General features: G+C 37.4%; 4 protein-coding genes and 1 non-coding gene across 5 annotated transcripts; 1 reads left to right on the top strand and 4 right to left on the bottom strand.

Moving 5' to 3' along the window:
- Positions 1 to 4,817: 4,817 nt before the first annotated feature.
- Positions 4,818 to 9,998, bottom strand: LOC103444645 (tubby-like F-box protein 8). The gene is made up of 6 exons (XM_008383600.4): positions 9,710 to 9,998; positions 9,206 to 9,342; positions 8,116 to 8,546; positions 7,789 to 7,876; positions 6,916 to 7,048; positions 4,818 to 5,681 (listed from the first exon to the last, which is right to left on the bottom strand). The coding sequence occupies exons 3-6, from the start codon at positions 8,461 to 8,463 to the stop codon at positions 4,970 to 4,972; spliced, it is 1,281 nt and encodes a 426-aa protein (XP_008381822.2). The 5' UTR covers positions 8,464 to 8,546; positions 9,206 to 9,342; positions 9,710 to 9,998; the 3' UTR covers positions 4,818 to 4,969.
- Positions 9,999 to 12,020: 2,022 nt separating this feature from the next.
- LOC139188413 (uncharacterized) lies at positions 12,021 to 12,599 on the bottom strand. Its single transcript, XM_070805743.1, has one exon. It carries the CDS (start codon positions 12,597 to 12,599, stop codon positions 12,021 to 12,023), a length of 579 nt encoding a protein of 192 aa, XP_070661844.1.
- Positions 12,600 to 17,633: 5,034 nt separating this feature from the next.
- On the bottom strand, positions 17,634 to 20,846 carry LOC103444644 (DEAD-box ATP-dependent RNA helicase 21-like). The gene is made up of 2 exons (XM_008383599.4): positions 18,444 to 20,846; positions 17,634 to 18,129 (listed from the first exon to the last, which is right to left on the bottom strand). The coding sequence occupies exon 1, from the start codon at positions 20,726 to 20,728 to the stop codon at positions 18,548 to 18,550; it is 2,181 nt and encodes a 726-aa protein (XP_008381821.2). The 5' UTR covers positions 20,729 to 20,846; the 3' UTR covers positions 17,634 to 18,129; positions 18,444 to 18,547.
- A 278-nt stretch (positions 20,847 to 21,124) lies between these two features.
- LOC114819340 (U6 spliceosomal RNA) lies at positions 21,125 to 21,231 on the top strand. Its single transcript, XR_003766396.1, has one exon. It is a non-coding gene; the product is annotated as a U6 spliceosomal RNA (small nuclear RNA).
- A 312-nt stretch (positions 21,232 to 21,543) lies between these two features.
- On the bottom strand, positions 21,544 to 25,140 carry LOC103411927 (WAT1-related protein At1g43650-like). The gene is made up of 7 exons (XM_029109358.2): positions 24,797 to 25,140; positions 24,643 to 24,705; positions 24,440 to 24,556; positions 24,066 to 24,309; positions 23,664 to 23,822; positions 22,157 to 22,308; positions 21,544 to 21,841 (listed from the first exon to the last, which is right to left on the bottom strand). The coding sequence occupies exons 1-7, from the start codon at positions 24,997 to 24,999 to the stop codon at positions 21,721 to 21,723; spliced, it is 1,059 nt and encodes a 352-aa protein (XP_028965191.1). The 5' UTR covers positions 25,000 to 25,140; the 3' UTR covers positions 21,544 to 21,720.
- Positions 25,141 to 25,671: the final 531 nt, after the last annotated feature.

The raw sequence follows: 25,671 nt of genomic DNA, 5'->3' as shown, positions 1-25,671 counted from the left end.
TTGAATTTCTACATGTAGAAACTCCCTTCTTGCACTTCTACGATCTTGACTTGTCCGACCTCTTATTTCTTTAACACCTTTGAAAATGTCTGGCCCCTTTGATCGTCATTTTGACTTGAACCTTGGTGAAGAGGTAGTCCCGCCTTCTCCAGACAATATATGGCACCCATCATTCATATCCTATACTGGTCCCCTTACCGTTGGGGATTCGGTGATGAAGAATGATATGACAGCTGCGGTGGTGGCTAGGAACCTTGTCACTCCCAAAGATAAAAAACTACTTGCCAAACGGTCTGATGAGTTGGCTGTTAAGGATTCTCTGGCTCTCAGTGTGCAGTGTGCAGGTTCTGTGTCTAATATGGCATAACGCTTATTTGCTCGAACCCGTCAAGTTGAATCGTTGGCGGCTGAAGTGATGAGTTTCAAACAGGAGATTAGAGGGCTCAAGCATGAGAATAAACAGTTGCACAAGCTCGCACATAACTATGCTACAAACATGAAGAGGAAGATTGACCAGATGCAGGAATCTGATGGTCAGATTTTACTTGATCATCAGAGGTTTGTCGGTTTGTTCCAACAGCATTTGCCTTCGTCTTCTGGGGCTGTACCGCGTAATGAAGCTCCAAATGATCAACCTCCGATGCTTCCTCCTTCTGGGGCTCCGCCAACTACTGAGACTTCTCCTAAGCAGCCTTTATGAAAGCTCCCTCTTGTAGCTTTTTTATGCTTAATGTTCCTTTTTTTTATGAAAATGAATGTAAAAATACCTTGCATAACTATCAGTGTTTTAAAAATAAACCCACACAAAAAACAATTAAATAAGCAACAAATAAAAATGACAATCATGGCAAAATAAAACTACAGAAAAGGGAAGGTTTTTAGGAATGCAAAACCAATCGTGGAGCAATTCAAAAATCTTCCTTATTTGAATACATGGGTTGCCTCCCAAGAAGCGCTTGCTTTAACGTCTTCCAGCCGGACGAAACTTCTTTCTAAACTTGGATAGGGCCCATAGCATGGAATTGATCCTTGAATGGACGATGATACTTGACGTGATCCGGCAATGGTTTAAATTCTAGTGTAGGTGCCCGAATCATCAAAATCAGCAAGTTAGTATATAATAAAATTAAAGTTGAAGAAGATGACTTACTTGCTTGCTCCAACATAAACTCAATTACGAACACCACATCTTTGAAGGTTGCAGGGATATGGGACTTGGCCAGATTTAGTGTTTTGAGAGTTATGACTTGTCCCGTGCCATAAAATCCAACTTCTTTGGGAATTTTCATCTCAAGTGTATCTTCTTTGATGAATTCTACACATTCCCCATCCACTTCTTGCTCTTGACTCTTTGGAAAGGTTTCGAAGATGCCTTTCTCACCCTCTTCTTCCTTGGATTGCATGATCCTGCAAGGAATAAGGACATTTGATGAAACGGGGTCAGGACAAATTGAATTTAGGCTTACCTTGGTTGTAGTGGACGACATAGAGGGCATATGGGGCTGCGGCAAGAGTGGTTCTTCCCTTGCCATGGCCTTGTTATTCTCTTATTCTTCGAGCATCAGTTGTTCATCCATGTTTTGGCTTGGTTTGGATGTCTTGGGTTCACCTCCAACCTCCATAACATTTCCCAAAGTGATAGCATCATGGATTTCAAAATCTTCCTTCAAATTTTCAATAGTTGAGTTGGAGAGTTCACTTTGCTCTTGAATTTGTGCCATGAACTCCATAATCTGCCCATTTTGCTTCTCCAATTCACCCGTCTTCTTGGCTTGATTTTGCATCTCTTTGTTTCCATTTTCTACTTCCTGGTTCAAAGAGGTGAGTAACTTATTAAACATATCATTATCCAAAGACGTACCTGAATTGAATTGGGCAGATTGTTGTGGTGGCTGCATAGGTCTTGAATATAACTCCTCTTCTTGCTGCCAATACCCATCTTGTTGGAATTGTTGAGGTTCTCCTCACATGTAATCTGAATAATCTCTCCAATCCGAATTGTAAGCGTTGGAAAACGTGTTGTCCCATGATTGGCTATGGCCTTGATAACCCCAAGTATCTTCATTCGCAGTGAATTGAGAACATTGATGAGTTGGATATCCTTGCCCATAGGACATACCATATGTAGGGACACTTTGCATTGTGGTCCTTTCGGCATATTGTGACAACTGAGAAGTAAGTTTTGCCAATTGAGCTTGAATGGTAGCAAAATCCATGTCTTACTTCTCTAGTACCTGAAATCAAGGAAACAAAACTAAATCAAATATCATAAGTACAAATAAAAGACACAAATAGAAATAAAGTCAGTAACTAAACAAAAGACATGAAAAAGAAACAACGGGGGATTAGCAAAGTTGCTAGTCCCCGACAACGGCACCAAAAATTTGATGCGAAAATTAACTTAACACACAAATTAAACCCTCTTGTTGTCAAATTGTAGTATAAATGCAAGTAGGGATCGTTCTAAACTGGGGATTATGAGGGCTTGCTAAAACCTCTAAACTAACTTAAAAACATATAAACAAATTTAAAAACACTAAACTAGACTTAAAGAACTTAAAACAAACTCAAAGGACTCAAAACAAGCTAAAAACGCTCAAATCTGCCTAAAAACACAAACTGGGCAGATTTGGACTCTAACACACTTTTAGGACACCTAAAAACACAAATAAAAACAAATTTTGACTAATAAAACACTTTAAAGTAAAGGGGGTTTTGGTTTTGAAGAATTTGAAAACAAAACAAGTAAATTAAAGAACTAATGAAATCTGCACGAATTTGAGTAAATTGAATTGATGGAAGGCTAGCTAGGAGGTTCTTCTCCACATATGACATACTTGCACATAAACCAATTTTCAGTTGTTCTTTCGATAAATCATGAAACTCAACACCCCAGGTTAATTAGTCCGCTTAAATTAACCTTCAAGTTCTCCTTAAATTATTGAATTGGATGGGAAAGCGCATACAACAATTCAAGCATTCTTCAAAAGTTCTTTACGTGAACAGCACAATAAAGATACAATCAAAGATCATTAAGCATTATGAAAACTATAAGTATTGACGTGACCTTAGTTACTATGATGAGCATGAAACTCCTGCCAAGAATTCATTTAACGCGATCGTTTATAAGCGACATCCACTACTTGTGAATATAAGTTTGTAACTATTAGGTGAAACTCCCTTATACTCTAGTATCATATTCATGCATGCAAACTAAGTATGCACTCTTAATAAACATACATGAATAAGTTATCAATCAAGCAGTTAAACAAATTGAATTCACAACTTATGAAATCACAACTGAAGGTAATCAAATCATATTGCAAGCATGAACATGGTTTCGAATTCCCCCCTAGCTAAGGGGGTTTAGTTCCTCATACTCACAAAGCAAAGATAAACAAATTTAGACATTGAAAACAAAAAAATGAAAACACCTAAAAACGCTCTAACAATCCAACTTGAATAGCAAGCACGTCCAAGGATCCTCCTTCTTCTCTTTGTTGCGGCACAAGATGTGGTTTGATGGATGAGTGGTAAATTATGGTGGTGGATGGATATAGGTGAGTTATGGTGAATGGTGGATGGGTGGATTGTGTTCTCCCGGCCAAGGAATGAAAGTGTAAGTGTATGGAGTTGTGAGATGTGAATGTAGTGTCTTTTGATGGATCTTTTCTCCTCCCATTTGTTATGGTGAAGGGTGGATGTATTTATAGGCTAGGGAGATGACCACCATCTAATTAAGGTGGTAGTGGTGTATGTTGTGGTAATGAGTGGATGTAATGGGTGTAGTGGGTGAATGTTTGGTAATGAGTGGATGTAATGGATGTAGTGGATGAATGTTTGGTAATGAGTGGATGTAATGGGTGTAGTGGATGGATGTTTGGTAATGAGTGGATGTAATGGGTGTAGTGGGTGAGTGTTTGGTAATGAGTGGATGTAATGGGTGTAGCGGATGGATGTTTGGAGTTGTAGGTCAACACAATTGCACACACATGCTGATTTCTAGCCTTCAAATCTTCAAAAACGTCCATCCTCATGTCTCCATGCTTGCACTATCCAATATTGGCTCAAAAATGCTCAAAAAATGCTCCAAAATGCACTTTCTTGCCAACTTTGTTATTATGACCTACAAACACACGAAAATAGCTTAAAATACATAATTAACTAAGAAATAACAACACAAATGCACAAGAACAAGCTAACTAAGTCGCATAAATATGCTCCTATTAGGCTCGCTCACCCCCATTTTCCTTTGATCCGATTGCTGTTTTTGATGGTGGTGGCCTTCCGATGGAGGCGCGTCAAATTTGGTGGTGGTTACTGGTTTCCTCTTTATTATTAGGGTTTCTGTTGTCATTTAACTATGCTTTTTCGGCTTTGTGTTGTATTTACTTTTTCCTGCTAGACTTGTATTTCGGTTGTGAGATGTCTTTTGAACTCTTTTCCTTGTATTAGTCTCTTTGTTTAATGAAAAAGTATCTTAGTTTGTTTCAAAAAAAAAAGTTACAGAAATGATCAATTGTACATGTCCTTACTTTATTATCGTTGTTTCATCAATATGATCAATGTGGTCTTAACCAAAAACAGATCATTTTTGCAACCGAACCCAATGTCGAAATGTGAGCATTCCTACAACTTGCCCTTATTTTTATCTCTTGATTCTAAATTAATTTTTCTTTCCAAAACATATATAATAATACAAGTCTTTAACAGAAAAGCAAATTTGTAAAGAAAAACACAAAAGAAAGAAAGATAAAAATACAGAACAATATACTAAATATTAAAAAGAAAATTAAAAAAAAAAAAAAAACGGGGGCTTCATGCAGCGTGCACTTTTGTTGTTCTGCATTTCCAGTCTGCTGAGTTTAAACAATGTCATGATACAACAACAACAATCTATATGAGAAGCCAGAAAAAGATGAAAAAAGAATTACCAACTACGCTTTCTATTTCTTGCCATAATTTCTCCCTATTCACATGCTAATTTGGTGTCGAAACTGCTCAAGCAGATCGCAAAAGCCTGAAACGCAGACAATGGATACCGGTAATCCATAGTAAACATATCCTTCCCAACCTTACCAAACTGAAGTATGACCTTGTCGTGGTCAGACGAGGTTGGCTGTGGTGGCTGAGATGGTGTCGGTGCGCCAGCAGCAGAAGGTGCAGCCGCTATTAACTGAAAGTTTTTGACAGAGGCAACTGTCACCCTTCCCCGGAAGTTTAAGCACCAACACTGCAACTGTTCATGCCACCTTGGTGCCTTGTTCCGGAGAACTAATGGTCTTTCCTTTCCATCTTCTTCGCAATGGGCCCCAACTATATCAGAGAATCGGGCACTGCTAAACTCACTTGAATCAACAATTGATTTTGAGAAGGAAATGCTTCGGAATGAGTCCTCAAGGGAGCGTTGGAGAATCTCAGGCTGGCCAGGGACAATGCCACCAGGCTCAAGGGATGCAGCAGGGATTGAGTGCATGGTGCAGTGCATCCTCCGTGGCCCTCTTGTGCCAAGCACATTTAACTCGTACGACACCTGTGCGATGTTGTAGCTGCCGGTGGGGAGCTTGGGAGAAACCTTTTTAGAGTAGAACCGGCGGCTTCGCCCAGGTGGGGGAAGCTGAGCACTGTTGTAGGGAGGTTGGGTATCATAAATAATAAATTTGGTGCCTAGAAAATTAGACCTGAAAAATATGGGGAAAAGGGGAATGGAAGATGCACGTTAGTCTAAAGTCTCTAAACCAGAGGTAATCAAAATTCAAGTAACATGTTTACCAAATTAGAATAAATTGATAAAAATATGAACATATACACATCCATGAGAACTTAGGAAGCACCAATTGGGGACGGCATGCAAAGCAGCAAAGATGATTCAAATGAGTGACAATTGATGTGAAGTTGATACATTACAAATTAAACAGACTGAAATAAGTAGAGTTCAATAAATCATGGCAAGTGGGCTGAAATCGAAGGTTTATAGAGAACAGCAAATACATGGGATAGAAGTTTTTACTTAAAATTGTCCAATTTGTGATTTTGCCCCCTAATATAAACAAGTTGATACTTGCTACTAAATTCCTACAAGCGAGGCCCTGTTACAGCTCCGAGATATACTGACGCTAGTAATGTCAATGAAAATATGCTAGAGAAGATAATCTTAGAACAATCTTCTTCAGCACATTCACATTCTTCATTCTTTTTAGTAAATAGAAGACAATCTTACAAGTTCCTTGCACCAAAACACTAGATAGAAAGAAAACCCTTGCGATTTATCCAAATCCATGGTCAGAATGCACTAACTTCAGTGTTATTCACGTTGAAATCTCATTTAAATTTAAGGTATAGCAATGAAATTATAATGCAACCAAAGAAGCAGAAATAGCAAGACGATTTCAACAAGGCAAAAGAACAGCTAATTATAAAAATCAACAATTAACCATTTTAAAACTCTTTTTCATTTATATTAATCAAACAAAACATATTTCTGACAGAGCCGCTTACTGCAAACCCAAGCAAAGGAACAATATTGAATCACATTGAAGAACCCCCATACTAATCCTTTATCAATGAGGCAACAGGTGAATAAGAAAATAAATGAATTTAATTCAGACTAGATCCCTCAAATCTGGGCAATAAGCTTAAAACAAGGCCATTCATTTCTTCAGACTAGATCCCTCAAATCTGCGCAATAAGTTTAAAATAAGGCCATTTTCTCAGTTCCAATTTCACACCAAAGTTTGAAAAATTGTTTGCACTATGAAGTTTTTTTTTTTTTTGGGGGGGAGGGGGGGGGGGAATTAACAGTGACACATCTTTTAAGTTTTTAAGTCGTTCACATTGTTGTTTTTTACAGAGTTGCTAATAGATGAATTTCAGCACAGATATTAACAGCTCAAAAGAAAGTTGAAGAAAACCCACCTCAATTTCCCAATGTACTTGTTGCTTGATCTTGAAATGTTATCAGCATCCATGGAGATCACATACTCTGTGCAAGTAGTTCTCCGCGTCCGCTTTGCAGAAAGAAGAAATTTTCCATTTTCAACAAGCAACGCTGCAAGAGCATGGCATTGATCAAGAGAACAGCCTAAAATAAACTCGAACGCAGCAATGCAATCAAGGAAAGATGTTTGTCAATGAAGTTCAAGGTCGAGTTATGATATTCAACCTTTGCTAATAAAGATTTTGTTACATAAACCCTTTATGCAACTGTGGCAAAGTAGGGTAAGGGCAGCAGGTTTACGTTGAAAAAAAAACAACACATAGGGAGAAGTAGATAATTCTTATTGCATTATAAAGTGGGATAAGTGCACTGTTTATGTATTAATCCTACGGCGATGGTCAACCACTTAGCATCAAAATAAGCTTTCAGCCTTGCACATGCTAATAACCTCAATGACAAGAACATGTCTTGATACAGGACAGCATAACTGACAGAACCAAATTAGAACTTAGAACTAGTGAGGTATCGGTAGACCTCTCCACCTAGCTAGGCTTTAGGGCCTTGGACCACTAGTCATCGGAAAATAGGGGCAAAGTGCACAAGTAAATGATTTGCAAGACCAGAAAAATACACAGCAGGAGAAGAGACACTAGTAATTTATAAAAAAAACACCCTGATCACTACAAGATTTATAAGAAAACTTGGTGCAATGGCAATGCATAACCAAAAGATATTCACAATACTATACACAGAATAGTTTGGAGTTGATCATCCAAAACAACCACAGAAGATGAAATGTCAAATTGAACGTGGTACAATATATGCGCAAAACCATCTAAAGAGAATCTTACCAGGGCTAAGGCAAAGGAAAAGGTGGTAAGTTAAATTAGACTTGTCCCTCTTGATAAAGCACTGGATGGTTCCATCCCGAGATCCTGGCTGTGAAAGGCAGAGATTTCAACAACGTTTCAGCTAACAGATATCATAAATATCATTTTACCTTTTAAGAAGGCATAAACATCGTTCTTCAAAAGAGAGCATCTAAGTGGATAAATGCTGACGCAAATAACTTAAACAGAAAAACCAGGGTAACAAGATTAAGAGAAAAATATTTGGGCATTTTGACTTTTATCAACAAAGTCCATGTTATAAGCAAGACAATAATGTGAACCTCTCACCTGCTTCAAGGAGACTGGGAAGGTAATCTTTCCACAAAATTCAGGACTTCTGACGATTTCCTTGCACATATCCCTCCATGAACTGCACACAGCAGCACAAGCAACAACATGCTTGCGAGAAGGCCACGTACTCTCACTAGCCTCCAATCTTTTTATTACATCGCGCAGTAGTTCGGGAGGTAGGCTAGCCCAAGGGCTAGTTTGGATTACCAAAGGCTGGTCATGCACCTCATGGACTGAACCATGTGATTTCCCCCTGTGATGACCAGGCAGCCTCACCTCAAAACTCCGTCTTGATAAACTTCCAAACCCATCTCTTACGTCGCGAACTATACTGCGGAATGACATTTACTCTGACGTGCCAACAGACCAAGATGTTAAGTATATCCACTTCAAGGGGGCTGGCCCCAAAACTATAAGTGTGGGTTCAGCTGCAAATTAATCAAACATTGATTTAAATTCTCCGGAATGCTTAATAACAGAGAGTTAAATAGAAAAAGAAAAAAAAAGTGTCACTCAGTACTACGGTCTGGTGTTATTCCTCTTAACTTGTAAGGGAAAGGCCTTAGGATCGAATCTCGTGGATTGCGAATTCGATAACAAATTAGGCTGCCCATTGTGTGGCTTTGCCAAACTCCCCCTCCCCTTAATGTAAAAATATCGATGTACTAAAAAAAATTAAAAAAAAAAGGAAGAAGACAGACTGAGAAAAGCACTGGAAGGAAAGGAGATTCTCATTGAATAAAGTCTCACTTTCACACATGGAGTTAAAGCAGCCTAAAGTATCAAACTTTAATCAGATACATCTTTTGGTGGCAGGGTTTAAAGCTGATCTTCTACAAACCAAACTACAACTAATTCAAACCGAAATCCCTATTTGTACGGTCTACCAAATGAACCTCAGAAAACAAAACCCAGATTCTGAAATATGAACCCAAATGATAGATGTAACTTGAATAAAAAGAAAAAAAAGAGTTCTAATTTATGTTGACCTAGAAGTTAAACGCAAATCCTTCAACTAAGAGTTAGCTTCATAAGTCACACACACACTAACTAAATATATATATATAGAGAGAGAGAGAGAGCAAACCCTTAAACCACCAAAGTAGAGTTCCAAAAGGCTTGAGTTTGAAAAGTTTGGCACTGATCAAAGATACATTGCTTCACCGCTAAGGCTTTCGGAGATCAGTGAACAACTTGCAAGGATGAAACCTTCTTGTAGAGGTACTGCAAATACAAATACTGCTATTTAGCTCACAAAACCACCCCAAAAATTGAAGGTAAAAACCATCAAAAATTGCTTTTTATTTGCTGATTTTCCATTTACTGAAAATTCAAAAGTAGATGATGCAAAGCCTACAAAAATTACCATAAAAAATACCAAAAAATTCATGAAAACTAAGCAAATTAGTGCAGAAAGAACATAAAAATGTGGAGCTGCAAACCCCCTGAATTAAAAACAGAACAAAAAATGAAAATTCAGGTATTATCCATAAGAGACTTACAACCCACCAACCGAACAAAACCCACAAAACGTTTCAAAGAATCAGAAACCCCTTTGGAACAGAAAAGTAAGAACCCAGAAAAAACGTACCTTGTAAATCCAACAATAAGAGAAATGAAACCAGGTGGGCCTGCAAATTTTCCCGAGAAACAAACAGAAAAGAAAAGGTCCAGGAATCTAAACAAACACCTGAGACAAGTGATGATTCAGTACTTCTAAAAGCTGCGATCCAAACACCAGATAATCAGAACAACCAGATCAACATCTTCTTCTCTCTCTCTCTCTCTCTCTCTCTCTCTCTGAGGTGGTCCGGACTTCAACTCTTTATTCAATCCAGTTCACCAACTAATAGCTTTATTAACTTAATCCCAAATTGTTTAGTTTTATTTATTTGTCTGAATTTATTTAGTTAAGCCCCACTTGAGCTAGATCCGAATGACCATTATACCCCTAACGGTTGACTTTTTTGGTCTAAGGACCAACTTCCCGTGTTTCCGTTACCCGACCAACGGCGTATCCTACTGCGAGATTCGGACGCAAACCCCTTGTTTCACGTTCGGCGTACTTTAGCATCCACCTCATACGACATCGTTTGGTTCTAATTTGCGAGGAGTAATATAGTGCTTCTGGGAATAGTTTATTACCTTGTGGACGCACTGGAGGTGTGTGCATGTGGGCCGTTGATGTTGTTGAAAAGGTCAGGATTTGATATGGACTGTGACATGAGGCACGCTATCATGAGGGAGGCCTGTTGGATAGTGAAATGACGGTTGTATCCCTGTTGGGGTATGGTATGACGAGGTTGTCCCTTGTGGTTGGGACTCTACTTACTAGGATGCTGCATCTGCTGCCACGTGTGTAGTCAGTGGATTTCATCGGTGGAATTTGCCTGGATTTCATGGATGGGATACGGGATTGACCAGAAATAAAAACAATAACACTATTAAGATTAGGCTAATTATATTAACACCCCACAAATTGTTGAATAAACCCCACATACTTAATACACCCCATATTTTCTTTTTCACTTAAAAATTATCTTAATACACCCTACATACTTTCCCATAATACCCCCACACCCCACATTCTCAATATACATCTTATATTTTGTACATACACCCCACATTTTCTTTACACCCCACATTTCTCAAATCTTATAACACTCATTTTTAATTTTTAGGAATTGAATCTAACCATTTGAACGTTTAATTTGTCGAAATATTTCAAATCATCTGAGCATTTAGTTTACCGAATGATTTCAAAATGATGATTTGAAATCATCTTAGTATAGTTTGAAATCATCTTATTCAACTTCTAAAAAGCCTTAAAAATGACTCGTGGTGCTGAGTCTTTCCGAGTAAAAAAAAAAAAAAAAAAAAAAGACTCTCTCGTTACTGCTAACCAAGGAAGAAAATATCGGTGATATCGAAAATATCGGTAGTCCGAAAACACGGAAATATCGATGGAAATATCGGTAAAATATCGATATCGATAAAAATTACATGGAAACCACGGAAATTGTAAGAAAAACTTGGAAATTTTTATTGAAACTTTGCAGGATGTTTATTTAGTCAATTATCTATTAGTTTATCACAAAAAATTGGAAGGAAATGCATTGCATGATGGATTTAACAGATTTAAGTTGATTATATAGCAAGCTGGCAAACATTGTAAGTGTAGAAAATATGTAGTAATTAATAAAATAAGTTTAAACACACCATAATCATTTATATATAATGAATTAGTACAATATTTTACACTTTATACATTGTATGGTAAGATACATAAGTGACTTAGCATCACATAGAATGAACGTGGTGAGTAGTTCAAAAGTAGATACTTGAAAAGAAATTAATCAAATTTTAGTATGATGTAATTATTTGGACTTGATTTAAAATAGAAATTAATCATATATAATATATGTAACTGAAAAAAAAATAATCAAATTTTAATATGATGTAATTATTTGGATTTGATTTAAAATAGAAATTTATCATATATAATATATGTAACTGAAAAAAAAATAATCAAATTTTAATATGATGTAATTATTTGGACTTGATTTAAAATAGAAATTTATCATATAGAATATATGTAACTGAAAAAAAAATTAATCAAATTTTAATATGATGTAATTATTTGGACTTGATTTCTCTTTATACATATATTCTTCTTCCTATTTTCTAGTATTTCAGTTTAGTAAGTAATTTTAAATTTCAGAGACGAAATTCTTTTAAGAGGGGTAGATTGTTACACCCACCCCCAATTTAAATTGTATTTTCATTTATCTTACTTTTAAAATTATTTTTTGATCTTAATAGGTGTGCCCAGGGCCCACCTTGCTTTTGTGTCACCGTCTCTCTTTTCTCTCAGATCTCTCTTTTCCCTCACTCTCTCATCTCTACCGTGCTCTCTCTCTGCACTCTCTCTGCACTCTCTGCACTCTCTGCACTCTCTCCTTCTCCCCGTGAACCAACCCACACGCCACACCCTCACTTTCACACCACTTAAACGGCGACACCCCCTCATCGCTCTCTGCACTCTCTCCTTCTCCCCGTGAACAACCCTCATTCTCCCTCTTCGCCCTCTCTGCACTCTCTGCACTCTCTGCACTCTCTCCTTCTCCCCGTGAACAACCCACACCCTCACTTCCACACCACATCAACGGCGACACCACCTCATCGCCATCTCCGTCTCTACGTCTCTGTCTCTGCCTCGGTCTCTCCGTCTCCGTCTCTCCCTCAGTCTCTCCGTCTTCGTCTCTGCCTCGGTCTCTCCGTCTCCGTCTCTCCGTCTCCGTCTCTCCCTCGGTCTCTCCGTCTCCGTCTCTGCCTCGGTCTCTCCGTCTCCGTCTCTGCCTCGGTCTCTCCGTCTCCGTCTCTCCCTCGGTCTCTCCGTCTTCGTCTCTCCCGCGATCTGGATCCTTCTTCTTCGATCTGGTTTCTGGATCCTTCTTCTTCGATCGGGTTTCTGGATCCATCTTCTTCGATCTCTCTTCTCCCAAACACACACACACACAGAGATCGTCGTTGATCGTGGCTCAGGCGAAGTCAGAGGTGCGCCGCGGAGCAAGGATCGTTCGTATTCCGCTTCGTCAGGTGAGATTCCATGAAACCCTAAACCCTAATCTCTCCGACTTCACCTTGCCTTGAATCGTTTGTATATTTGTGAAATCTGATGTATATTTGTGAAATTAATGTTAAGATTTGTGTTTTTGCAAGGTTTTTGGGACGAAACCGGCCCGGGAATCGCCCCACGGTCTCCGGCGTTCTTCTCCGACGTCGCCTCGGATTCCGATTCCACCGTCCATGGATATTTCGCCGATAATTTCCAAATATCGCGATATTATCGATATTATCGATAATATCGCGATATTTGGCCGAAAACCCCACGGAAACCAGTTAAAATATCGCCGACCGGAAAAATCGATATTATCGGCGAAATATCGCCGATAATATCGATATTTAAATCTGTGCTGCTAACAAATAATGCTTCTATATATATTTCACAAGTCTTTAGACTTAGAAGTTAATTAATAAATCAAAACTGAATCGGTCTCAGATTTCTTTAAATATAGGCCATGTCTCTCCTCATTTTCCACTGATCATCTCCCAGTGACAAGAAAAGAATAAGAAAAAAGAAAGAAAAACTCAATGAGAAACGTACGTCAATCAAACGGCTAAAGATTGAGAGTACGAGTTCATGTGGAGAATGGCTATCCTCAATTTGTAAAAGTAGTATATGACTCTAGCACTAATACGACTCATGTTACTGGGTATGCAAGATTAATATGAACCCTAAAAGATGAATATGAATATAGAAGTTTAAATAATGCAGCAAACGCAAGATTAAATAATTATTGATGTCATCGAAATCACTAAAACAATGAAAAATGTGAAGTCTTATCTCATGTAAAGCTTCAGAAAAATCAATTTTGTATTCCATTCATCAAAAACAATTTTTCTCAATCAACATGTTTGTAGTTTTATTAGTTAGAGTTTTATTCAACAATAGAAGATGAGAGAGTTTTGATAGTTGAGAAAATAAATAATACGCTAAAAGTGATTTGGGGTGTATTTATAATTTTTTTTTTTAAACCTAATAAGGTCAAAATTGTCATTGCATAGTGGAGTAAATAAGTCATTTAATATTAAATTTTAATATGGGGTGCATTCAACATTTTGTGGAGTGACAAAACTTTGTATAAGAGCATCCAATGGTGTAGAGCCATGTAAGAACAAATTTGCTTCCTGCATTTGAGTAAGAAAATTTTAAAGATCCGAATCACTTAATTTAGTGATTTTAGATGAAAATATCCGGAGATGATTTCTTTCCAAAAAACTTGCCTACTTCCGGTCAATAGAATATTGCCGACTTGATTTGCATAGTCTAATGGAGTGACCAAAATTTCTACGAAATGTAACATGCCACATAAGTCTGTATTGTACAGTTTTGCTAACTTCACTTGTCTACATTGTCAGATAGGCATGCATACAAAAATGGATGGAATATGGAAATTGGATTTTAGCGATTTTATTAATCCTTTTAATGTTGCAATTCTTAATAAGCTTGACTTTCAACGAAGTAAGTAAAGTATGCTTCTTGCTTTGCGATTGATCATGCTTCGTTGTAATTTTTTATATAGTTCTGGTTTACAAGGATCCATTTGCGGGAGAATTATTCATGAATATGTCTTTGCGTTGGAGATCAAGGAGAAATGGGAGATATGAGAGTGGAGGAAGAATGACGAGACAAATGTAGAAGAACCTTACAAAGAAAGGTACACACAATGAAAACCAAAAGTAAAAAACTATGTAAAATTATTTTCACTTTTAAAAAAATTTGTTTTCTTAATCCCTTATTCATCCATATGCTTAATCTCTTATTCATCATATGTTTTCCCATATTTCAGGCACAAAAAGTGAAAACTAAAAACGAAATGTTTACCCAACTACTCTTAGCATTTGACAATCATATATTGTCTAGCTAACACATAAAATATAACAATTTTTAATTTCATTTTATTAGACACAATTTTTAATTTCTAAGTTGTAGTAAAATGTATGTACGTGAGTTAAAAGAATAACTTCAATTATGCAAAATTTACAAGATTATAAAAGCTATTTAATACTAAGATTGGGTTGATAAATATTTTATGTTCTAAAAGAAGTCAATGAAGAGAAAACAAGTGATATTGAAGTTAGTTGGTGAGACGTTATCAGCATGACTGTTTCTCGTTTTTTTTCTTTATCAACAGGGAATAGAAAACAATATAGAGATGGGGAGGAGAAATCTAGGTGTTATTTTCTTTTTATTAGAGTGCCTATTTATTAGTATATGATTTACACAAAAAGGTGTTCAAGTATTGACATATTACTTATTAACCTAGAAATTGAACATCCATATAATGAATAATATATACAACACTCCCCGTAAGATGTCCACCAATTTACCTCAATTTTTCTCCTTCGCTTGGTTTTGTCCCACTGAGTTTCCCAAGCAACCACATTTCTATAAGTATATTGTTACTTTAGACATGAGACTTATGGCATGTGAAGGTTGTATACTTACCACTTAAGAATTTATCTCTTAAAGCCATTTCTTAAAGTATGAAAATGTCATGAAATTGTTTACAAGGATTTCTAATGAAGGTCCTAAAGCTCAAAGTATCTACTCATATACCAATATTATATTCTGTAAATTTGGTATACATTGCCTCAATGAGTACTTATGATCGAACTTTTTTACTCTTGCCCTCCTCTTGGCTCAAAAACATGAATTTATTTATTAAAAAAACCAACCGTACTCATTATGGTGGTTGAAACTTGAGGAAAGAGATCCTCTCCATATCTCTCTCTCCAAAACCCAATGATCAAGTGATCTGAGTTTTTTTAATTTGATCAAATGGCTAAAAATTATTATAGCTTGTAAAAGTTTTTACTAACTTATCTGTTTTTAGCTATTGGATCAAATTTTAAAGTCTCAAATCACTTGATTCTTGGGTTTTGGAGGGAGAGATTTGGAGATGATCTTTTTTCCGAAACTTGAAATTTAACTTGGAAGCAAAACAGAAACAAAGAAGAATATAGTGCAATCTAATATTTATTTATTTTTCATTTTATAAATACATGCGACTATCTACACTAAAAGGTGAGAGAGTGAGTCAAGCCTCATTGTGGGCTAACCATAATAATTTTGATTAAATTCGTCTTTGACAAGAATCGAATCTAAAACATCTCACTTACAAGTAAAAAGAAATACCACTAGACCGTAATACTAAGTGGCAGTGCAAATCTAATTAGACAAACATGTAAGTAAGTACCAAATTATTAGATAGACAGAGTTTCGGATGATGTGATTTATCACCAAATTTCCCGAAGTTGGTTGGAAAGCTTTTTCGTCGCACTTGGGATTTTTAAGTGAAAATTAGCACCTTGCCTTGTAAGCGGGTTTAGGCCTTTCATGATGGCATTTCACTTGGGGAGTAGTGGGAGAATGAAGATGTTAATCATTTTTTGAAAAATATCAGACGTTACGAAGAAATCTTTCCTATGTTTAATTCTATGTATTCCTTTATTCGTAGCGTAAAGTTGTTGAGTTCAAAACTAGCTAATGCTATACTAATATTTACATCACTTCTTGGTCTCCCCTAAGGCCCTCCCTGAATTTCATTAGCTCTCTTTCAGGGGCGGAGCTAATGATTCGAAGCTTAGGAAGGGCCGAAAATTAAATATAAAGCATAAATAATCTCCTCGTTACGCTTTCCTAGAATCTAGTAGTTCCTTTTGGCTATGGTTTCTTTACTTTGAATTTGGAGGAAATCATAAAATGGTGAGACATAAAATCAGCAAGCCCAAATAATCATGTCTTAAAACATGGAACTGGACCCGGCGGATGCTTAATCGCTAAGTGCCACGGCCATGAACTCGGGGACGCCACTGACTGCTCTCCAAAATTCTGATAGTACAACAATTCCTCATCATCGCCCCCTCCAAAAGCTGGGACGTTGAAGTACTTGTTTGGTACTAAGGTGATTTTATAAAAAGTGAGTATAAAAAAAAGCTAAGCTCAAAAAGATGTTTGGTAAATATTTAAAAATAGCTTATTTTCACAATTTTAGGTGAAAAAAAGCTAAAAACGTGAGGAGCAAAAATGAGATTATTCTCACAGCACAGCAAAAGTAGTTTTTTTCAAAGCACATCAATACCAAACCAGCCCTAAGCCTACTCCATTCGAGTTAACATCACCGCTCTGCCTTCAAAAGCCGCCTAGGAGCACCTTGATGCGTGTTTTGCAAAATACTGCTCGTCTCACAAAGGTGTAGTTAACAATGACATATTTGTTATAACCTCAGGCAAGAAGGCCTCCTTGAAATGGTTCTGAAATTTTCAGTACTTTCTCGTCTTGTTCATCTATTTATGTCATCTGGACTGTAATATGCTCAAATATATACAACTTATCTGCAGAATGTATCCAAATCTATGAACAGCTGCTAATCGTTCCTACTAATCAATGTCACCTTAGCCCACTAAACATGTATAAATACACAGATTTATGACCTAGATTACACATGCAATAGTTTCCGGTCGAAACAAACCTTGATCATAGAATGAGCAACTTTCAGACGCAACAGCATGTAAATTATATGGAACAAAGTACTCTTTTCGGGGCCATTCAACTCTTTTCGTCGACTTATTTGGCTTATTGAGTTTCAATACAAGATAATTTTCTGTATTAAGATGCATGAGGTTGACTATCTGCACATGATATATCTAAAACCTAATTATGTTAACGAGATTAAGACTATAAAAGGCTTGCAAAACCAGAGTAAATAAACAGTTATGCAAAGGTGATAATACGAAATGCAGTTCACCAATACACCACTTTTCAATACCAAAAACATGAAACAACATATTTTCTTGTAGACCAAATGCATACGAATATATGTTAGCATCAGTTGGAAGATTAAGCTCATTAGGGGTAAAAGATATTGCACTTATGTACACGAACGGGCTTCAAATGTTATATGCTTCGATTCCTGATCATGTTTAGTAATATCAACATTGTTATCGGTACATTATCTTATGTCAAGAACTCAAAATTACATTCTATCAAAAGCCAAAACTACAGCAGTAGCTAGCAACGACACTAAATTATTTCGACATGGTATTGGTTTGTCAAAACCTTATAACACTATAAAAGATAACCATCTATTCCTATCCCAAACTTACAAACTTAATGTTATGATTCATAAACAGAGCTTTCTTTATTTTCTCTTCCTTCATATTTATTTCCTTGCTAATCACAGTTAATCCTCAATAATACCATATATCAGCAATAACTTAAATCACATACCATAGTAGAAAACAGCACCTTAATATCAAATTGCTTCGACAAATCTGGCATGCAAAGAAAAGCCCCAAAACCAAACAGTGACATCCAGCAAGGTGGTCCAGCAGATTCTCGGAGATATGTTGCCCAGAACCTCCAAGGTGGAAGTGACCACCATACTGTGAACATAATACACACATAATACATAAAGAGCATACAAGAGTAGCTTTAATGTTTATTTCTGCATACAAATGTGATATGAAAACATCAACAGACAATATAGTATTTGAAGACAACCCACTCAAGTGAACGAATAATTTGCAAAACTCAATGATGAGTGAAAAAGTAAACATTCAAACTGATATCGTCATAATTCTAGCAAACATAACGGTTAACAACATTATTCTAGAGCAAAAAGGTTTATGACATCAATTTGCCAATTACAGTACGGCACAAATATTAGATGAACACAATCCCATACAAAGCAACTCACTTCTTCAGTTCCAGCATTAAGCAAATATGTCTCAACCACCAAACACCATCACACGGAGAATAAGTTGGGCCCTCTGTCGAAAACTCTGGTAAACTCCTAACTTCTTAGTGAGTAAAAATAGTATCATTACGCCTTGGTGGTCTATCAGGCACTGAACCTGGCTTGAACTTTGAGGCCTCATGTTTCGCCAGTTCAGGAGGAACATGACTATTACTCTGAATAAGCATCTGCTTGAGATCATAAAATACATCTGTGTCGTGCATAGTCAAGAATGTTGTGGCCACACCAGTCTTTCCTGCACGGCCAGTACGCCCAATACGATGAGTGTACTGTTCGATATTCCCAGGCGTATCGTAATTAATAACATAGGCCACATCAGGTATGTCAATCCCACGACCTGCAACATCGGTCGCAACTAGAACATTGTATTTCTTGGTCCGAAAACCTTCAAGGCTAATTTCTCTCTGCTCCTGTGACTTCCCTCCATGCAAAGTGGTCACACGATATCCATTTTTATCCAAACTCTTAGCAACGTAGTCTGCATTCTTCTTGGTGTTAACGAACACAATAGCAGTCTTATCACCAAGTTCGTCAAGCAATCTCTTTAACCTCTCAAACTTTTCTGATTCCTTGGTCATGATTACATTCTGAGTAATTAAATCAGTTGTCTTTCCAGCTGTTCCAATTGTGACCACAACAGGATTCCTCAAGTACTTCCTAGCAAGCCGCTCCACAGCAGGGGGCATGGTGGCACTGAACATATAAGTGGTTCTATAAATCTTCTTCTCATCAAGTTCTTCATCCTCATTCTCAGGTTTGAAATTGCTGGAGGGCATTGCATCTAAAACACCGACAACCTGTGGCTCAAACCCCATATCAATCATCCTATCAGCCTCATCAAGAACAACATAATTGCACTGGTTAAGAACAGCATAACGCCTCTCCAAGCAATCAATCAAACGCCCTGGAGTAGCAATTACAACCGCACAGCCTTGCCTAATTCTAAAACCTTGATCCTCGATTGACTGCCCGCCAACAATGGAAACCACTTTGATACCCAAGTATTGCGCAAACTTGTTAGTCTCATCCTCAATCTGTTGTGCAAGCTCACGAGTAGGCGCCATAACAACAGCATAAGGCCCTTCGGCCGCATTCTCCTCACTAATGGGAGGCAACCTCGAAATATAAGTCAACATAGGAAGAACAAAGGCAGCAGTCTTACCCGAACCAGTCTCAGCAATGCCAATAACATCGCGCTGTTGCATCCCAAGTGGAATCGCCGCCATCTGAATAGGAGAAGGCTTTTTGTACCCAGCTTTCTCCACAGTCTTAAGCAACTCCTCACTCAATTTACTCTCAGCCCAACTCCTCATTGGCCTCGGAATCCTCGACCCCTTGTACGAAATGTTAAAATCCTCCCTAAAAATCCTCCAATCCCTCTCAGTCATCTCTTCAAGCTTCTTATCAGTCCAATGGCGATCAACCCTCATGTCAAAAGTGTCATACATTTCCGCAGCCTCCTCCTTGAGCCTCTGCGCAGCGGCCTCCTCAGGCCTCTCCTCTACGCCGTCCTTCTTCCGAATCTCCTCACGCAGCTCCCTCTCGTACTTTACAGCAAGCTTCTTCTGCTCCCTTCTGTCCATCCCGGCCCGAAACCCTCGCCCAAACAAAAGCTGGGCCTCATGAGGGTTTTGGTACAAAGCATTCATATCCCGAGAGGTGTCCTCCGTGTTCTCCCAATCGAAAGAGAATCGGAATTTCTCGCTGGGTTTGATGACTCGCTTCTTGGGCTTCTTCGATCCGAGATACTGCTCTTTAATGGCTTCCAGCTCTTTGTCCCGCTCGCGCTCCGCCAATTTGTCTAAGCGGGCACGCTCTCGAGCCTTGGCCTCCTCTTCCCGCTCCCTATCTCGGTCTCGGTCTCGGTTCCGCCGCTCGGAATCTCGTTCCCGGTCTCGTTCCCGGTCACGGGAGTATCGGTCCCTGTCTCTGTCCCGCTCTCGGTCCCTATGATCTCGGTCTCTGTCTCTGTCTCGATCTCGGTCTCGGTCAGAATTGGGGGTGGTTACGGGCGGTGCAGCGTCGGATGAAGGGCGCGAGTGGGAGAGACTGGAGAGGAGATGGTTCTGGTGGCGCTTTTGATCTTCGGTTTGTTCTTGACGGCGTTGGAGGGCTAATTGCTCGCGTTGGGCTTTAGTTAAGAAAACAGGTTTCTTGGGCGGCAGCGAGGAGGAGGCAGTGGCGGAGGAAGCGGCGATGGGAACGCCATCGGCTGAGCGTTTCATTGTGTGAAAACTTGGAAGGGAAGAGAAGGGATTTTGAGTTTACAGAGGGTTAAGGGTTTGAAGGAGGGGAAACTCTTTCGATTGAACTACAAGTCGAATTGGACCGACTGTGAAAACGAAACAATTTTACAGGGTTGAAATTGAAACATAAATACTTGTAAGGATCAAAGTGAAATTTCGTTAAATTTTTTAGCCCAAACCCCAAAGCCCATATGGGGGGTCCAAACCCAAAGCCCATACGAGGGCCCAACACCCAAAGCCCATATGATTTTTATTGCATTATTAATTCTTTTATCTAGCAAAATTATTTTTCACTTGGCTAGAGGAAAACTTGAGTTCAAATTTCATAGATTACAATTGTTAACAAATGAAATAACAAATACAAAATTCAGCCTAGTCCTCTTCAAGGGCCATTCGATAAAATTCAAACAATATAGAGACGATTAGTATGACCCCCTACATTAGAATGTACAAATAAATTCAGCTCAACTATTATAACTTATATCAACATACTTTAAATTTCCCTAAAACACCATATCAACATACTAGTTATAATACTATTGACCCATTTAATATAGGGAATTGTTATTAGCACTCCAAAAATCTCATTTTACACTCTTCACAAGTGCATTTTTCTTTCTAATTATAGAAAGTTTGGAGTACCAAATGAAATTTTTGGAGTGCTAATAACAATTCTCTTAATATATTTGAGTACCGGTCAGTACCCAAATATTATCCATATCATAACAGGTGTTCTTTTTCGTGTCGAAGTTTTCAAACTAAGAGTATTTGTTAGTATCCTGCAAATTTAACCATATATGCACCGTGGGAACTTACGCTTATCCACGAGATTTAAACATTGATAATTTTTAGCACAGCTTCGAGTTTCGAAGTTAGCAAATACAAATCTATGTGATAGCACCCATGTCTATATACAATGCAATCAAAACTTTAAATTCCCTCCCATCCCATCCCATCCCATCTATATCATGTTATACGACTTCCGGCTTGTTTTCTTGTTTTTGATCACTTTCTTGGCTCTTTTGGTCCTCTTTCTTCTTTCCCCACAACACGCCATAGAGACCTGCAACTAGCAATACACCCCCTCCGATACTGCAACATGTTATTTAAATTCGATCACAAAAATAGTCACATTCATATGTGTAATTTGACATCAATACTTAAAAGAATACCGCTACACACATTGGTGATTGTCCCAATTTTTCACCTTCTCAGCATCAAGTGATTTTAATAACTAGGATGGAATCATATGATGTGCTGGTTAATGGTTGAATTCTTTTTTTAATGATTTAAAGAAGAGATTCAATTATCAGCCGCCATATCTTGTAGTCTATAAAATATAATTGAAGTAGAGGGTCTGTTTAGCACCATAGAGAAATAAAATGTATGATAGATAAAGATATGGACCTTCCCAAGTAGATGGCTTCTTTCCACATGATTGCTGAGAAGACGGCTGTTATAATAAGTGATAATGGAGTGAACGATGCAGTGAATACCGGGCCTTTCTTCTCTATGGCCCAAACTTGCAGCCAATAAGTAATCCCAGTTACAATTACACCCTGCCATTACCAATTAATTACCATGAGAACTCAAAGAAATGTTCACGACAAAAATCTATTGACCAAATGAAAATTTTGTAAAAATAATCTATGCATAAAAATTTAAAAGATGAACGGTTTAAATCATGAAAAAAATATGGCGGAGTGAGCTCAAACATGTGATAATTGTTGTATTAAGTTACTAATCAGTTAGCACGTGAGCGCTCCCCTATGTTTCTATATATGTATGTGATATATTTAAATAGATGCATGCCCATGTGGACCGTATAACTATTTGGACCACATATACATGTTGTCTTAGATATTTAGGATTGCATGCCGTGCAGATCCCTTTGGACCATACATATGTAAGTGGCTCAACTAGTTCCTAAAAAGGTACTATTTGAAAATGTTCTGGATTTGTACCCTATGAATACTAATAGATCAAAATATGAGTCATTATCCCATCTCTTTGAGGAAATAGGAGCCATATACAAATCCAGAACATTTTCAAATGGTACATTTTTAGAACTAATTGAGCCACGTACATATATATGGTCCAAAGGGATCTGCACGGCATGCAATCCTCAACGTCTAAGACAACATAGTCTAAGACAACATATATAAGTGGTCCAAATACAAATAGTTATATGGTCCAAAGGGATCCGCACGGCATGCAATCCTCAATGTCTAAGACGACATAGATAAGTGGTCCAAATAGTTCTTAAGACAAAAGATCTTTGTGATTTAGTTGCAAATATTAATTGTTTTGTTTTATCATGCAGTCATTTCATGCATGGTTAAATTTGATTGTCAGAGGATGGTAATTTCATGCATACAACCGATGTATGAAGTGATTTTGTCACATATTTTTTGAATGGTATGATATAAATAAGAAAAACGTCATGTAAAATACATACGCGTTGTGTGCAAGCATTTTTTAAGTCGGTGCATACAAATGACTATCATAAAGTACTAACTGGGAATAGTAATTTCTTGCTTACGACGTGTGTATATAATGATCTTTTTCACTCATTTTATCGTTGTTATCGTTATCAGTTAAGTGAGAAAAACACCATACAAAACATATACATGTTGTATACAAGCTTTTTTTAAGTCGGATATTTTTTTAATCGTATGATATAAAACTCTAAAACATATATACGCGTTGTGTGCAAGCTTTTTTTAAGTCGGTGCATAAAAGTGGTAATTGGGAATAGTAATTTCATAAGTACAACGAGTGTATATAATGACATTTTTTCACTCATTTTATGGTTGTTATCGTTATTAGTTGAATGTGAAAAAATTTCTTGCAAAACATATACATGTTGTATGCAAGAATTCTGTGTGTCCGTGGATATGTAGGAACGACTTACACAATAGACAACAGAGAGAAGATGAATGTCCCATCCAATCTTCCAAGCTGATGGGTTTCTCTCAAATGCAAGGGCCCAGAAAGCTGACAGGATGCAGCTGAAGAAGCATTGCAGAGTGGTAAGCCTCAACTTTGCCGGATATTGCTTGATAATGGGACCCTAGAACATAAGCACTAGTTAACAAGGCAAGAGGCAGAAAAACGTTATTTTACCAGACTTAATATCTTCCAAATTCACCGTCTCGTAAGAAAACCTTTTTTTTTTCTTAATTATAAAATATCTAGCAAAGAAGAATTCCATTTAGTGGAAGATAATGACGGTGATAAGATGCACCTGAAGTCTTAAGTTCTAATCTCTCATGCATAAACAATAAATAAATATAGTGGTGGTGATGAGATGAACCTGCAAAATTAACCACAAAGCCCATGCAGTATTGGCCGAGATCATGATGAGGGAACCCTTTAACCAGTCTCTTCCTGTGGAGGAAGATGAGGAGTGTGGAATTTGCCTTTGATTTGATGGAAACCAGTTGAAGTTTATGGAAGGCCCTTTCACTAAAGCAAACACCAATGCTCCTGAAAGGCTTGTGAGAGAACTCAACACCTTGGCGACTCCGTACAAATGTTTCATAGAAATGCTTTCCATCCTGCACAAAAAAGTTAATTAAAAACCAACTTTCTTCTTCAATATTTGACAAAACTAACTATCTATATATATAGTATACACACAAACCTTAAGTAACAAGTAAAATATAATATAAAGTTTAATTTAATTACCTTAATAAAACCGCCATGAAAAACGTGATCGCAGGAATTAAAGTGGTGGTGGCTGCAGCAAAGGTTGCAGAGGTGTAGTTGATTGCAACATAGTAGAGATTTAAACTCAGGGTAATCCTAGATTAGAGAGATAATACAAGATTAGAGAACTTGATTAACTGAAATGTTGATGAGAGCAAAAACTAAACCAAGTTCAAACGTACCCAGATAAGGAGACTAAGAAAATCTTGCAGAGTAAGGTGTAGGAAAGAGGAGCTTCTTTTGAACTGAAAATTCAGAAAACAAAAAAAGATTCAAAAACAATATAACACTAATTAAGTGGGAGAGTGGGATTAATTAGGAGGCGTAACTAACAACCTTTCAAGGAAGAACGCAAAGGGAGCCAAGGCAAGGGAGGCAAAAGCTTGACGATAAACCACAAAGACAAAAGGGTTCATTCCTTTAGAAATTGCTGCCTTAGAGAACAAGGCCATACCTGCATACACAAACTGTATGAAGAGCATTGCAATATAAGCCTTATGCCTCTCCATTACTAAACACTTCATTTTCATATATGGCATTGGTTTCCAATTTGAGCAACTCGGATTTCAATATATATAGACAAAGGTGCTTGCTTGCTCTAGAATCTTAAGTCTAAACTTTGCTTTGCTCCAAGGAGCTTTCAGTCAGCTTCAAGGTTGTATTGGCCACTCGCTACTTTTTATGTACACATACATGAAAACACACATATTTAAATGAACAAGACTTGGCTGTTGAAAATTCAACAGCAACTCCTGCTTATAACCAATCCCGGATGGACACGTGTCCAAGTTTTTATTTTTTTAATCAAAACTTGGACACATGTTCATACGAGATTGGATGTAAGGAGTGGCTGCTGAATTCAGCAGCCTGGATAATTCCTATTTAAATTGAATACGAAACTTGGGTCAGTCCAACAAATAATTTCATATTTCAGTAGATAGGTCAATAGACTTTTCACTTTTTCAATAAAGCTCAGTAGCCACAATTTTTCTAGACGTGTCCAAGTGTGAGGTTTTATCTTAAAATACCTTTATGTTATTAATGGTGAACTGTTTATATAATTTTATTTTAGGGAAAATTAGATTCTCATCCTTCTTTTTGCTACTTCATTGATTAAAATCTTATTCATTTTCAAATTTTGATAAAGGTCATTGGGTATTAATAACATCATTAATTATTTCAATAATAAAATATTTTTTTATTTCTAAATA

Source organism: Malus domestica, chromosome 10 (assembly GCF_042453785.1).
Source record: "Malus domestica chromosome 10, GDT2T_hap1".
NCBI classification, from domain to species: Eukaryota; Viridiplantae; Streptophyta; class Magnoliopsida; order Rosales; family Rosaceae; genus Malus; species Malus domestica.
This window is presented reverse-complemented; position numbering and strand designations above follow the sequence as displayed.